Source organism: Molossus molossus, unplaced genomic scaffold, assembly GCF_014108415.1.
Source record: "Molossus molossus isolate mMolMol1 unplaced genomic scaffold, mMolMol1.p scaffold_m16_p_19, whole genome shotgun sequence".
Classification (NCBI taxonomy): Eukaryota; Metazoa; Chordata; class Mammalia; order Chiroptera; family Molossidae; genus Molossus; species Molossus molossus.
The window spans coordinates 14,535,170-14,551,737 of NW_023425354.1; the positions used below are offsets into that span (position 1 = coordinate 14,535,170).

General features: G+C 37.1%; 1 protein-coding gene across 2 annotated transcripts in view; it reads left to right on the forward strand.

The window, feature by feature from the left end:
* KANSL1 (KAT8 regulatory NSL complex subunit 1) overlaps positions 1 to 16,568 on the forward strand; it is a 196,169-nt gene that overhangs the window by 151,627 nt on the left and 27,974 nt on the right. For both annotated transcript variants that reach the window (XM_036268959.1, XM_036268960.1), the window contains 2 exons: positions 1,018 to 1,130; positions 2,185 to 2,380. In XM_036268959.1, coding sequence (XP_036124852.1) covers positions 1,018 to 1,130; positions 2,185 to 2,380 — 309 coding nt within the window. The remainder of the gene's footprint in view (positions 1 to 1,017; positions 1,131 to 2,184; positions 2,381 to 16,568) is intronic.

Consider the following 16,568-nt stretch of genomic DNA (forward strand, 5'->3'; position numbering starts at 1 on the left):
TGTTTTTATTTTTTTCCTCCTTTGGGTGAAAGGATCAAAAAGAAATTGAGCAATATCTAATAGAATTTTAGCATCAGGATATTGGCTTTGATGTGCGTTGGTAGCAGGAAGAAGAACTTCAGAACATCCCCCAAGTCATTCTGAGTGAAAGGTGACAAGGACCACAGCCTTTGTGTGGTATTTCAACAACTCCCAGAGCTGAGGGATAACTGCATCTGTGGCTTTAGTGACTATACAGTGACTCCATATGATTGACATCTCATGGCTGACCCTATTCCTTCTGAGCCTAGTAAATATATAATTTGTTTTGAAATGTTGAATGAAAACTTTCCAGATTCTTTCCATCTTCCTTTTTTCATGTTACTGTATTCTAAGCATATATTTGTTTTGTATAGTCCAAAGACAATAGTTACTACCTGATAGCATTAGGTAATTAGTTATTAATTGAGATTTTATTAAACTTTTTCTATTTTTTAAAAATTATTTTTATTTTTGTTGCAGATGTTTCTTCTTTTTTCCCCCATTGACACCCTCCTCCCGATCCCCTCCAAACTTTTTCTACTTTTAACACAGAAGTATAAGTGTATTTTTGAACAAATTATGATTTCCTGGAAACAGACTTCCAGCAAACTCTGTGAAGTTAAGCCAAATTAAGTACGTTTAAATTTCCTCTTATTTGTCTTGAATACTGAACCTTATATATTCTTCGTGACCCTTGGTTGAAGATTATGTAATTGTTTTACTAAGCTTCTGTTCCATTGAATCATTTAGATCATTTCTCTCTCAGTAGGCACTTAATTACTTTTAGTCTGCTTGGTATTTTGGTTCCACACACCCCCTTTTCCCCAAAGCAAAAGCTAATTAATTTTTTTTTTCTTCAGTCATACAAATTTTGTTTTTCAAGTTGGTCATCAGAAATTTTAGGGTTTTATTTAAATGAAATGATGCTGTTTTTCAGTCTGGGCGATATTGGTTAAATAATGATAGTGTATTTTTATCTTTCTTCTCCTTATTCAGACCGAGTCTATTTCTCAGCCACTGGAAAACCATGGTGCCTCTGGTCATCCTTCAGAGTCATTATCTACCAAATCGTATGGAGCATTGAGACCTGTCAATGGAGTTATTAACACGTAGGTTTTCTCTTGTACTTCTTACATTCAATATGCTTGTAAAAGAACTCTTAGTTAGCCCTAGCCGGTTTGGCTCAGCGGTTAGAGCATCTACCTGCGGTCCGGAGAGACCCGGGTTCGGTTCCCGCTAAGGGCATGTACATCGGTTGCAGTTTGTCCCCGGCCCTGGTTGGTCGTGCGGGTGGCAGCCACTCGATGTGTCCCTTTCACATCGATGTTTCCCTCTCTCTCTCTTCCTCTCTCTCTCTTCCCACTCTATCTGTACAAAAAATGGAAAAATGTCCTCAGGCGAGGATAAAAAAAAAAAAGAACTCTTAGTTATTCCTAGCCAGGACTAGCCCTGGTTTAAAGAAGCAGAAACCTCATCACTTAATAATATTATGCATGTCTCCTACTATAGCAAGTATGTTTTAATTAGCATGCTAATGTAGTTCCCTTTTACTTACTGGGGCCTAAAATTGACTCATCATGGAGAAACATGAAAGGTTCTCCAATTATTGTGAATCATTGTGATTGGTCATAGTGTTGGTAGAATTCCTCAGTAGTGTTTACATAAATCTTTCACTCTAGAACAAATTAAATCCTTAATGGCTGTGTTTGGAGATCTGTATTTATGAAAGTTCAAGGAATCAGTCTACAAGTGAAAAACATGTACATATCCCTAAAAGTAGAGTTTCATAGGAGAACTGATTCTTAATTAGGCAGTCGTTAACATTTGCAAAAGTCTTTTTTCTTTAACAGTTGCAATTTTCTAGACTATTCATGTTTTCTGTTGTGAATAAAATTTGATCAGCTAGAGTCTGAGTTCCTTACTGACTTTTGCACTTTTCAGATATGACAGAGGTAATGTCCACCAAGAGCCTTACAAATAAGTACAGGCACTGCACACACAATTAGATCAGCAGACATTAACATCAGGAGACGTACTCCTTCTGCTCCAGAATACTTATTTGTGTTTGTGGACATTTGCAAGTACAGGAGGTTGAACCAGTATTAGAGGTTTTGTTTCCTTCCTTGAGTCTTCTGAAAAGTGAATATTATTTCTTTTGTGTAGTCTTCAGCCTGCCTTGGCAGACCACATTCCAGTTGACAACTCTGATGCTGAGGAACAATTACATAAAAAACAACGACTGAATCTAGTGTCTTCATCAACTGATGGCACCTGTGTGGCAGCCCGAACACGTCCTGTGCTGAGCTGTAAGAAACGGAGGCTTGTTCGACCCAACAGCATCGTTCCTCTTTCCAAGAAGGTCAGTGCTAGTGAGACTTGTTCATTGTTAAACCATGAGCCAGATGCTCAGATTAGAGGTATTAGTTTTTTTGCCAACTTTGGTTCATTTAACTAGTGTTTTCCAAACTTGGTGAACCACCAAGGTTTCCTGGGGCATTTTTAAAAATACTAGGCTTCTTAACCCTGTTTCCCAGAGATTCTGATTTACTTGGTTTGGGGTCAGGCCTGAAAATCTTATTTTAAAAAAACAAAAAACTCCTAGGTGACTCTTCAGCCAGGTTTGGAAACCGTTGGCTTGAGCTTTTTAATAGAAATGGTATTGAGGAAGTGGAAATGCTGCCATCAACATTTTGAAGTCTTCTCAGTGGTGTGCCTTCTCATTTGTACTGTTACTACTAAAAGTGGCTGAGTGCAGTGCTTTTCTTTTAAATAAGAATCTCCATTAAAATTTCTAAATTGATGTTGCTAAATGAATGTCTTCACAGAGAAAACGGAGATTAATTCACAACTACGGGAAACTTGATTGCTGACTTTTCAAATAGTAGAGTTGGATTTATTCCAAAACTAATGAAATAATACTCCAGTAAAATTAATGTCATGTAATGATTAAGAGCATTAACTTTGAAGAGGATAAACTCGGGTTTGCATCATGGCACTGCCACTTAGTAGTTTTGTGATTTAAAGCAAATTAACCCCTCCAACACTCCCAGATCTCATAGGGTTGTTTGAGGGTTAAGTGAAATGTATATTACTTGCTTATTAAGGTATATGGTTCATAAGTTACTAGTACAAAGTGTCTGTTACAGTTATCACATGTTTTTGTTCGTTCATTCACTCATCCAAAAATATTTGTGGAGGTCCTGCGATGAGCTAGTAGATCTGTTCTGTGTAGGGGGAATACGCTAAACAAAAACAGGCAAAAATCTTTAATCTCATGAAAAAACAATAAATGACGTTTACATCATGTTCTGTAATGTTAAGTGCTGGGGAGAAAATATGCACCAGAAGAAAGGAATGAAGAACATCTGGTTGTTCAGATAGAATTAAGCCTTGAGCATTCCAAGGCTTTTAGATAAGAAAGATAAGGAAGAGACTAGGACGAAGGAGTGGAGTGACTAGTGACATGGAAGGAAAACGTGTGTGGTATGTGGAAAGCAAGTGAAGAAAGTTTTTCAGAGAGGAAGGAATGATAACCTGTTAGATGCTGCAGACAGATCAAGTTAGATAAAGATTGAGAATTGGCTTTTGGAGACCATTATGAACAGTTCTGTTCGAGGGAGAAGACTGAAATTCCTATTGGAGTAGGTTCAGGAGAGAATGAGAGAAGGAACTGAGAAACCATTATAGATAACACTATCAAAGAATGTTTCTGAAAAGGTGAGCAGAGAAATAACCTGTTTGAAGGGGAATCTTTCTTAAGATAGAGCTATTACAATATATTTGCTGATGAGAAAAACTAATGACAAAGGAGAGAGAGGGGAGAGGAGAGAATTGTTGGAGCCATTAATATTTGGACAGTGAATTTTCAGTGCTTGGCTTATTTTGTTATAGTAAGCATTTAGACTATATAGTGATGTTGCCATGGTTTTTGTTTTTTTTTTTTTTAAGGAAAAGTATTATAAGTGAAAATTAACTGTTAGGCTATACCATTTCTTTCTTGTTTATTCCTTAGACTGCTTGAACTACCAAAATACCAGGTGATGGGGATATTTGGCGAGTTTCTCATTGATATTTGATGGTACATATATATTTTTAAAAGATAATTGAGGCAAGGAGGAGACATAAAGAGCATACTAAGACCTTTTGATTTCAATACCAGTTTCTAAACAATCATCCTGCCTTGGCCAGGTAGCTCAGTTAGTTGGAGCATCATCCTGTACACCAAAAGGTTCTGGGTTTAATTTCTGGTTAGGACACATACGTAGATTGTGGGTTCGTACTGGAGACAACCAATTGATGTTTGTCTTTCACATTGATGTTTCTCTCTCCTTCCCTTCCTCCCATCCTCCTTCCCTCCTCTCTTTAAAATCAATATAAACATCCCTGGCTGGTTTGGCTCAGCAGTTAGAGCGTCGGCCCGTGGACTGATGAGTCGCAGGTTTGATTCTGGTCAAGGGCACGTACCTCTGTTGTGGTTCGTCCCCGGCCCTGGTTGGGGTCATGCTGGAGGCAGCCGGTTGATGTGTCTCTCTCACATTGATGTTTCTCTCTCTTCCTCTCCTTCTCTCCCTTTCACTCTATCTGAATTAAAAAAAGAAAACAAAGTCAATAAAAACATAACCCAATTTTTAAAAATAAATAAAATAAAATCAATATAAACATATCCTCATATGAAGATTAAAAAAAATAATCATTCTAACATATGCAAAAGCAAACTGCATGTAAAGTAAGACAAAGAAATAAATTGAGTTTGGGAAATAAACCATTTGCCAGTTATAGCAGCAATACTGGACCTCTGCCAAAGTTGGAGACAAAGACCATTCTCTCTATCTTGTTTATGAATATCAGTGATATTTGCTATTGAGCAAAAGCATCTTGCTTTCTATCATCATTTATTATGTATTTCATCACTTTAAGGGTCTAGTATGTTAGATGTTAGTAATTAACTAAGCCAGTAAAGAAACACTCAAGTGGGAAGTTTTTAAATATATGTTATGTTTATTTCATGCCCTCCTGCTTCTGTAAAGTAGATGTTTATGACTTAATTTAAAACATTAACTTCTAGATAGTGAGATTTTAGATCAATGGAATTTTTTAAATAAATTTGGGACCACTATCAGGTTGCTTTTTATTCTGTCAAGTGAAGTTCTTTTAGGAATTAGATAAATCATAGTATAGATGGTATTTTAAAAAGAAAAAAATAATATGTCTTGAAATTTGGGGATTGGATTTATGAGCACCTCTTTTTTATTTTTTTAAAATAGCATTTCTTTTTTTTTAATTCTCACCCGAGGATATTATTTCATTTTTATCTTCAGATAGCATGGGAGGGGGAGAGTAAGAGAAAAATCGATGTGAGAGAGACACATCGACTAGTTGCCTTCCACAGGACCCCAACCAGGGCCGAGGACCAAACCACAACCAAGGTACGTTCCCTTGATTGGAATCAAACCTGAGACTCTTTGGTCCGCAGGCCAACACTCTAACCACTGAGCCAAACAAATCAGGGCTAAAATCAAATTTCTTATCGAATAGTTTGTCAGTATTCTGGCATGGTTTTCGAATTTTACAGTCTGTTGGAGGAATATAATTATATAGGAGGATTGCTTTGGGTTAAATTTTAGTTAGCTTTTAATAGAATTCCCAGTGGTCCTCCACTTTTTCCTCTTGTATCACACTTGAGGACATATAGGACATTCTCTTAATGCCTTATTGCCATATCTGTGCTTGAAGCCTAAAGAACCAAAATGATTATGAGTTAGTATTAAAATGAATAATTTGATATCAAGTGGGACATGTTCTTTGTTGATGGGGGATTCTTGTGATAGACTTTGGAGGCCCAACTTTTCAGTACTAGTCTTTTGGGAATGAGCAAGAGTAGCACATGGAGAATTGTAGTTCCTTAGGAATTAAAGCTACTAAGAACACTCAGAAATCTCCCAGTACTTAGAACACTGATGTCTAAAGTTTTATGAGAGGGTTTTATATATGCACTATAAACCACATACTATTTGAAAGGCTGAGATTAAATAAATAGAAGTAGAAGCTCTAATGAACTATCCTCAAGCCAAAATAAATTTTTTTTAAATATATTTTATTCAGATAGAGTGGGAGGGGGAGAGAGAGAGAGAGAGAAACATCGATGTGAAAGGGACACATCGAGAGGTTGCCACCCACACGACCCAACCAGGGCCGGGGACAAACTGCAACCAAAGTACGTGCCCCTAGCGGGAGCAGAACCCAGGTCTCTCTGGACCGCAAACCAACGCTCTAACCGCTGAGCCAAACCGGCCAGGGCAAGCCAAAATAATTTTTAATGTGCCCTAGCCGGTTTGACTCTGCGGTTGGAGGATCAGTCCATGAACCAGTGGACCAAAGGGTTGTGGGTTCAATTCTCGGTCAAGGGCACGTACTTGGGTTGCAGGTTTGGTCCCCAGCCCTGGTGAGGGTCGTTTAGGAGGCAGCCAGTCGATGGGTCTCTCTTACATCGATGTTTCTTTCTCTCTCTTCCTCTCTCCTTTCCACTCTATCTAAAAAGCAATAGAAGAATATCCTTAGGTGGAGATTAAAAACGTAATAATAGTAATAATTTTTAATGTTTTGAACTAACATTTTGTGATTAGCAGAGAATGAAGATGAATAGAGAGCCTTACTTTGATAGAATTTTTGTATAAAGCATTGCATTGGATTTTTTTTTTTTTAATACTGACCCAAAGATATTTTTCCATTTATCTTCAGATAGAGCAGGAGGGAGGGGGACAGAGAAAGAGAAACATCATGTGAGACACATCGATTGGTTGCCACCCACACGACCCCAACCAGAGCCTGGATGAACTGCAACCAAGGTACATGCCCTTGGCTGGAATCAAACCTGGGACTCCTTGGTCCTTGGGCCAATGTTCTAACTGCTGGACCAAACCAGCCAGGGCTGCACTGGATTTTTAACGGGAATTCCTTCAGAGAGAATGAATGTCATTATAATATTAAGTAAGGGAACATAGAATTTCTCCATGTATCCAAGTATTTTATATTTTTATTCTTACGTTTTCTTTTTAATTCTCACCCGAGGACATTTTTCCATTTTTTTTGTTCAGATAGAGTGGGAGGGAGAGAGAGAGAAACATCGATGTGAAAGGGACACATCGAGTGGTTGCCACCTGCACAACCCAACCAAGGCTGGGGACAAACTACAACTGAGATAGCGGGAACCAAACCCAGGTCTCTCTGGACTGCAGGTCGACGCTCTAACTGCTGAGCCAAACCGGCCAGGGCCATTCTTACATGTTTTCTACATTCTTGATATTTTTGTGATGTGAAGGAGATTTTTTTCTGTTAGTGTTATACGTACTGTTGATTTTCAGATTTTGTAATTTTGAACACTTTTCTGAAATCTTAAAAGTATTTGGTTGATGTTGATGATGATGATGATGATGATGATTATTGTTGTTGTTATTTTTTTAATCCTCACCCAAAGATATTTTTTCATTTATCTTCAGATAGAGTGGGAGGGAGGGAGCAAGAGGGGGAGAGAGAGATTTGGATGTAAAGAGACACACACATCAACTGGCTACCTCCCACACGACTCTGACCAGGGCCTCTGACCAGGGCCGGGGAAGAACTGCAACCGAGGTAGGTGCCCTTGACTAGAATCAAACTTGCGACTCATTGGTTCACGGGCCAGTGATCTAACCACCATGCAAAACCGTCCAGAGCTGGTTGATTATTTTTAATATTCTAGGTATGCCATCTGTCATTACCAAACAATTTGATACCTTGTTCCTTTTCTTTATAGATTCACTTTCAGTACAGTGATATGTAGAATAACTTATAAAAATGAATTGGGACACTATTTATCACTTGCTGTGGTCCGGAAAAGTTGAAAGATTTTTGAGGAAGTAATCAGTTTTTAAAATTTATTGGAACTTTAAGTAAGGTCAAGCCATCTGAGACCATCATTTATTATATAGAAAACTGACCATTGGTTAGATATTTTCAAATTTACTCATACAGAATTACAGAAAGCATTCTTAATAGTTAAATTCCTGTATTAGTAGTTATATCCATGTCTTTTTTTTCCCCTTAAATATATTTTTATTGATTTTAGAGAGAGGAAGGGAGAGAGAAACATTGATTGGCCACAGGCAGTTGGGGATTGAACCCAAAACCTGGGTATGTGCCCTGACTAAGAATTGAACCAGTGACTCTATGGTACACAGGATGATACTCAACCAACTGAGCCACACTGGCCAGGGCTGTATCCATTTCTTAGTCTTAATTATATTTGTCTTTTCTTTGTTGGTTAATTTTGTCAGTAGTTTTTCTATTTTAGTGGTCATTTGAAAGATCAGTTCTTTGCTGTTAATTTCTTCCTGTGGTCTTGCCCCCTGCGCCATCCCACCCCCACCCCCGCCTTTATTCAGATGGCTTAATTTTTCTGTTATTTCTTTTATAATAATAAAAGCATTTAACTTTAAAATTTTTCTTCTGAATGTAGTTTTGGATGGCATTCCACAGCCTCTGGTGTATGAAGTGTTCCTTTTGCTATTTGTAGATTGCCTTTGATTTGAGTTCTTTTCTTAAGAGTTAAGAATAGAGTTTCCAAATTCTAAATAGTAAGTTTTTCTTTTTAACCCTTTGTTATTACTAATTTTTATAGCACTTTGGTCAATTACTTCTCAGCCTTTTGGCTAAGATCAAGTGTATAGCATTTTGGTCAAAATTATGCCTTAGTAGTTTTTGCTAATAATAGTTCATTATGTGTGTGGGGTTTTTTTTGTTTTTGTTTTTTTTTAATCCTCACCCGAGGACATTTTTCCATTTTTTGTTCAGATGGGGGGGGGGCGGGGGGGGGGACAGGCAGACAGACAGACATCGACATGAGAGGGACACATCGAGTGGCAGCCACCCACACAACCTAACCAGGGCCGGGGACAAACTGCAACCAAGGTACATGCCCTTAGCGGGAACTGAACCCAGGTCTCTCTGGACCGCAGGCCGACGCTCTAACCGCTGAGCCAAACTGGCCAGGGCAGTGTGTGTGTGTGTGTGTGTGTGTGTATGTTTTTAACATTTTAATTGTCTGGTATAGAGTTCTATATAATTACATACTCATAGTAATTTCAGCTCCTTTTCCCAGTAGTTGTTTTTGTCTTAACACTCAACTTTTCTTAATACTATTATTACATAGTGTATAAGCATTTCCTCATTAATTTACTTTTAGGATTTTGTTTTCTACGTGGGTTTTGAAACATTATCAAAGCATATTTAGGGTTTTTATTTTTATTTAAAAATTTTTTTTCTTGATGGATTTTAGAGACAGAGGAAGGGAGAGGGAGAGAAAGATAGAAACATCAATGAGAGAGAACATTGATTGTCTGCCTCCTGCATGCTCCTCACTAGGGATTGGGCCCACAACCTGGGCATATGCCCTGACCAGGAATAGAACTAGAAACCTCTTGGTGCTTGAAGGGTCGACCCTCAACCACTGAGCCACACCAGCCAGGCAGATTTAGGTTTTTTATTTAAAAATCACTTAAGATAACCTGTTTTATTAAATAGAGAGTAGTTTTTAATTTTGTATTCACTTTTGAAACTAAACTTAAAGGCTTTTTTTGATTGTAATATTTTATTGTTTATTGACAGTCCTTTTTTTTTTTAAGATTTTTAAAAAATTGATATTTAGAGAGAGAGGAAGGAAGAGGGAGAGAAAGAGCTAGAAACATGGATGTGAGAGTGAAACATCCATCAGCTGCCTCCTGCACATTCCATGTCCTGGTGATTGAACCTGAAACCTGGGCATGTGCCCTAATGGGAATCGAACTGGCAACTTTATGGTGCAAGGGATGATGCCCAGCCAACTGATGCACATAGGCCAGAGCCTCAAGTACTTTTTATACCTTCATTTGCCCATTTATTGAGTTCCTAATTTGGATTTTTAATTTTTCAGTGATTAGAGCAACATTTTGATTATGTTTCAAGTTCTCAGACCATAACCTTTGTCCCTGAAAACTTGGTTCCACTGTCTTTTAGTGAGGGAAGAGTGCGATTGTTTAAGTCTGACATAGAATTAGAATGATGCCAATCTTACCTTCATTCCTTTATATTGGTAATTGATTCTACTCTGTGCTGTCCAGCATGATGGCCACTATCCACATTGTAGCTATTTAAAATTAAGATTAAAAATTCAGTACCTTATCCTACCCAGACACATTTCCAGGGTTCAGTTAGTAGTCATAGAAGCTACTATATTTAGTCACACAAATATAGATCATTTCCATCATTGCAAACTATAGCTCTATCCAGTTTTCTTCTGCAGTAACTTTTGGGGTTTTTGTGGTTTTTTATTTTATTTTTTTATAACTTTGGTTTTTGATTCCCTTAAGTTTGTAGTTATCTCTCTAAGTATACCAGTTATGTACGTAATTTTTCTGTTCTTTTTATCTAGCTCTTACTACCTGCTCCACATTACTGTGATCTTTAAATTAGATATGGCACAATTTGGCCTCGCATAATAAGTATTCAGAATGTTAGCTGTTAACTTTTATCATTGTTTCTATTTCTTTGTTTCTCACATAATGTAAAGGAAAAAGACAAGTTTGTTGCCTGCATCCTATTTTAATTTTCTGTATCATCAGTTCTGATTTATAGTTGCTCTTAGGTAAGTTTTAATTCTGCTACTGGGGGTTAAGTTTTTTTTTTTTCTTTTCAGATTTTCTATTTCCTTTTTATGTCATTTATTGCCCTTTCATCTTGCCCTGTTACTTTATAATAGAGGCTATGTTATCTCTTATCTTACTCTGTTGAAGTTGCCAAAAGTTTCATTGATAGAGGTATATTCTTTTTGAATTTCTCAGATTTGCATTCTTTTTCTTTTTTCTGCAGTGTTCTACCATGAGGATTTTTTCCTTTGACCTTTCTTTAAAAATAACTTAATCTATCCAGACTTTGTGTTTATCACTAGAAAAATTGAGTAACTGACTATATTAGTTTCCTATCACAGTTTTGGAAGCTAGAAGTCTGAAATCAAGTTGTCAGTCCTTGCTGCCTCTGACGACTCTAGAGAAGAATTTTTTCTTGCCACTTCCTGCTTCTAGTGGTCCCTGGCAATTCTTAGCATTTCTTGGCTTGTGGTAGCATAACTCTTATCTCTGCCTCTGTCTTCACATGATCATCTTCCTGTGTGTCTGTGTCTCTGCTTCTCGGCATTTTCACATGGTCTTATAAGGACACCATTCCTCAGATTCAAGGCCCACCTGAATCCAATGTTATTTCCTAGTTAATTACATCTGCAGAGACCCTATCGACAAATAAGGCCACATTCTGTGAGCTTGAATTTTGGGGCAGGGTCTTGAGAAGGAACACTCACTATTCTACTCGGTATACTGGCTTTTGGCCTGGCCGGTGTGGTTCAATGGTTGAGTATCAACCCATGCACTAGTAGGTCACTGGTTTGATTCCCGGTCAGGGCACATGCCTTAGGTTATAGGCCAAATCCCCAGTGGGGAGCATATAGGAGGCAGCCCATCGATGTTCTCTCTCATCAATGTTTCTTTCTCTCTCCCCCCCCATCCTTCTCCCTCTCCCTCCACCTCATATCAATAAGGAAAACATTTTAAATACATACACTGGCCTTTGTACATTGTTTATTCTCTCTCCTATATGATAGTTGAATCATTTTCTCAATTCTAAATCTGAAAGACGGATTGAGAGGTACTATTCCCAATATAATTCTTGGGTTTACTCTAAAATAGTTGGGCTCCCTTTACTCCCACTGCCAGTTTCCTGGGGCTCTTGTGCACCATTGAATTTGTCATGTGAAGAACTTTAGGTTCCTATGTATAAGAAAACTTAACCAAGTTTACCTGCCTCCTTCACTAATTAATTTTAATTCTGTAAAGTATAAAGAATGAAGTAACAAATATCTGTGTATATACCACCTTAAATGTTAATACCTTCACTTTTTTTTAACTTCATGTATTTTTTTAATATTTAAAAGGAAATTACAGAGAGTATTTCTTTTATTTTCTATCTCCTTTACCTGCTTTCTTCCCCATAGGCAACCACTATCATGAATTTGATATGTATACTACCAGTTTGGGTTCTTACTTGTACTACATACATGTATCCATGAGCAGAATGCAGTATTGTTTTGTTTGAAGTTTATATAGAAGAGTGTGTGTGTGTGAGTGTGTGTGAGTGTTTGTGATAATGGTGTATATACTCTGCTACTCACTTGGTGGATTTTTGTTGTTGTTGTTTTAATTCACTGTTTTCGGTATTTCTGTGTTGATACATGTAGTTTTCATTCAGTTTCTTCTTTTTTTTAATCCTCACCCAAGGATACGTTTCCATTGATTTGAGAGAGACATCGGTCGGTTGCCTCCTATACATGTCCCAACTGGGGATTGAACCCACAACCTAGGTCTGTATGTGCCCTGACCAGGAATTGAACCCGTAGCCCTTTCGTGGATGGGATGATGCTACAACCAGTTGATCCACCTGGCCAGGGCTAGTTCAGCTTTTGTATGTAGTCCACATTTCCCTAAAAAAAGACACTATGTGGGTGTGAGTATATCTATATCCTGTTTGTTGACTTCAAGGTTCTAAATTTAACTCATATCTTGGGCTTATTAATTGTATTCCTATCTTCTGGTCCTTTGGTCTGCTTTCTGTTTTTGAAATAGATTTGATATGTAGATTTGATGTGTAAGTTTAAGGTATACAACATGTTGATTTGATATCTGGATTATAATATGATTGCCATTGTAGTCTTAGTTAACATCTCTATCATGTCACATAATTATTTCTTTTTTGTGATGAAACAATGAAAAGAGAATAATTAAGATCTAGTTTTTTTTTTTTAATCACATGTGATGTTTATAATACAGTTGTATTGTCTATAATCACTATACTGTGTATTAGATCTCCAGGACGTATATATCCAGTAGTTGCAAGTTTGTACCTTTATTCAACATTTCTCTTCCTCAGAACTCCTCCATTTTTTTTTTTTAATTCATACATATTCATATAATTCCATATGACTGTTGGATACACACAAGTCTATGATTGTTATTTCCTTTTTTTTATCCTCACCCGAGGACATTTTTCCATATTTTGTTCAGATAGAGTGGGAGGGGGAGAGAGAGAGAGAGAAACATCAACGTGAAAGGGACACATTGATTGGTTGCCACCCGCACGACCCAACCAGGGCCGGGGACAAACTGCAACTGAGGTATGAGTCCTTACGGGAACCGAACCCAGGTCTCTCTGGACTGCAGGCCGACGCTCTAACCACTGAGCCAAACCTGCCAGGGTAATTATTTCTTTTTCTTTGTTGTTTGAAACAACATCATTGTATTGTTTCCCTTTAGATATCTATTAATGCTTTTTTACTTTAAACAGATTTCTTTGGTAAGTAACTTGCTAAATAAATCTTTAGTTTTTTGCATCAGTTTGTTTTAGGTGTGTTTTTAAGGGGTGAGTTAAATCTATTATTTACTTATTTTTACTTTTGTTAATCTTCACTCAAAGATATTTTTTCTTTTCTTTTTTTTTTTTAAGAGAGACTTCGTAGGAGCCATCGATGTGCGAGAGACACATCAATTGTTTGTCTCCCATACAACCCCAACTGGGGTCAGGGATCAAACCCACAACCCTTCAGTCCACTGGCCAACGCTCTAACCACAGAGCAAAATGGACCAGGGCTTTAATTTTTTTTTTAAGTTAAATCTATTTACATTTACTCTGATTACTATTATATTTGGAATCATTTCTACCATAAGTTTTTAAACCTTGCCTTTACTTTGTTTTTTATTCCTTTTCTGATGTCTGTTGGGTTAGTTGAATGTTCTTTTCAAAGCAGTTAGCTGCTTTGGGAACAATAGGATTTTGGAATGCCCCTTTTAAGAACTCTGGTCTTTCCTTCCTGTTATGTATAATTTATCTTTATTTTTCAGTTAACCTTGTTTTTAAATCCCTCCCAGTTAATCATTTTTAGGTTCATACTTAATATTTACTGACACTTTTGCCATTTTTGTTCACGGTTGCTTCTTGCATTCTACTCCATCCTTCTCGCCCAATGTATTCTTTAATAGCCCTCCAGCAATGGACATAGAGTTATATTTTGTGTGTGAATGTGTATATATGTATATTTTTTAATATGACAACAGTTATAGATTAACTTTATTCTTGAATGATGGCTTAACTAGCATGTAAAATTTTATATTCAGGACTTGGACGGTATTTCATTGCCTCTGGTATTTGTTATTATTGATGAAAATTCTGATGTTCCATTAAATGTTTCTTTGTAGATTCTCTATATCTTCTCTCTGATAACTTAAATGCTCAAACCCATACTTTTGTTGTGGGTTTTGTTTGTTTGTTTGTTTGTTTTTTAATGTTTTGCTATATCAAGGGACATAGAGAATGAACTGATTTTTAGCCACGTGGTGTGCACCTTCATTCTGACAGTTCTTGTCTGTCTTGAGGTTTGAAATTTTTCCTCTCTTTCATTCTCTCTTTTAAAATGTAGAATATCTAGCCCTGACCGGTTTAGCTCAGCAGTTAGAGCATCTGCCTGTGGACCAGAGAGTCCCGGGTTCGGTTGCCGCTAAGGGCATGTACCTTGGTTGCAGTTTGTCCCCGCCCAGGTTGGGGTTGTGTGGGTGGCGACCACTCAATGTGTCTCTTTCACATTGATGTTTTTCTCTCTCTCTCTTCCCCCCTTCTCTCCTGCTCTATCTGGAGATAAATGCAAAATGTCCTCAGGTGAGGATTTTTTAAAAAAAAGTAGAATATCTATTAGATTATTATGGATCTTCTCATTCTCCCATATGTCTTAATTTTAAAAAATATTTTTCAATTTTATCTGTCGTGTGCCTTATGTACTCTTCTGACTGTTCTGTTCCTCCTATTTATCAGATTTTTCTCCAGCCATGTTTACTGTTAAACTTGTCAGTTGAGTTTTTTACTTCATGTGCTTTTTAAAAATATATATCTATATAAATTTTTTTTCTTTATTGATTTTAGAGAGGAAGGGAGAGAGATAGAAACATCAGTGAGAAAGAACATTGATTGGCTGTCTCCTGCATGTCCCCCACTGGGGATTTGGCCCACAACCTGGGCATGCGTCAGCACTCAAACCACTGAGCTACACCAGCCAGACACTTCGTGTGCTTTTAATTCAGAATTTGTTCATGGTTAGTTTTAGAAACATCCTTTTTTCATCCTTTCCTGTTCTTGTTTTATTACTTCCATTCTTTCCTTTACCTCTTTGAACAATTTAATATAATTATTTTCAAATTGTTCTATTTCTAGCTTGTTGGGGCCAAATTCTTCCCATTTTTGTATCTTCTGACTGCCTTATATCAGTCTGTGTTCTTGTGTAATCTTTCACAGTGATCTCATCTGGGGCAGGGGTGAGGGAGTCATGTTTTCTGTAGGAGTCTTATGATCTCTGGGCTGTGGAAGTGTCCTTACAGCACAGTTTTCTATCAGATCTTCTGAAAAAGCCTCAGGAATGTAGGTGGGATTTGAATGTCAGATTTTTTAGCTTGAGGTCTCTGCATATACACAGGTAATATGAATTTGGATCTCCTACCTGAAATTGAGTTGGGACAGGGCTTTCTCTCCTATAACTTATTCCACTAAAGTTCTGGGGTAGGTGTTCAACTTTCTTGCCACTTCCCTTCATAATTGACTAAGACTTTTTCATCACTGCCGTCACTTTAAGAATTCTTCTTCTGTTTCTTGCACCTTGGAATCTCCTACTGTGATTCAAGCTATAGATGCTTTGGTGTTGTGATAAAGTATGTGGACTTTTCAGAATAAATTTTTAAAGCATAAAATAAAATATGGATTATTGGGAAACTAAGTATGTTGAAATGGTCATTAGAATATAAATTTGTGGTATAGTGACATGTATTTCTTTAGTAATACATTAAATAATAAGATTTAGCTGCAGGTACAATAACTATCGTGATTTCAAAGTACAGTTCGCCCTTGAACAACGTGGGGGTTAGGGACACTGACCCCCTACACAGTTGAAATCCATGGATAACATTGACTCCCCCAAAACTTAATCACTAATAGTGGACTGTTGACCAGAAGCCTTACCAATAACATAAACAGTTGATTAGCACATATTTCATATGTTATATGTATTTTATATTTTTACAATAAGCTAAGCTAGAGAAAAGAAAATCATAAGGAAGAGGAAATACATTTACTGTATTTATTGAAAGAAAATGTGTATAAATGAACCCTCGTGGTTCAAACTCGTGTTGTTCAAAGTTAAACTGTGGTGACAAGCATGAAGATACTTCAGGATCTCTGCCACCACCACAGTGTGATGTGGGTGAATCAATTTGGAGAGCACTTCATGCCATATCCTCTGCTCAAAGATTCATAAAAAGATGTTAAAATCTTTTGTTAAAAGAAGAAATGCTTTCATTTGTTTCCCTAACTTATTTGACAAGGGAACCTTTGTAAAGTAATACTGATTAAATATGCTCATGAATTACTTTGATTCCAAGAGAAACATTTCAGGA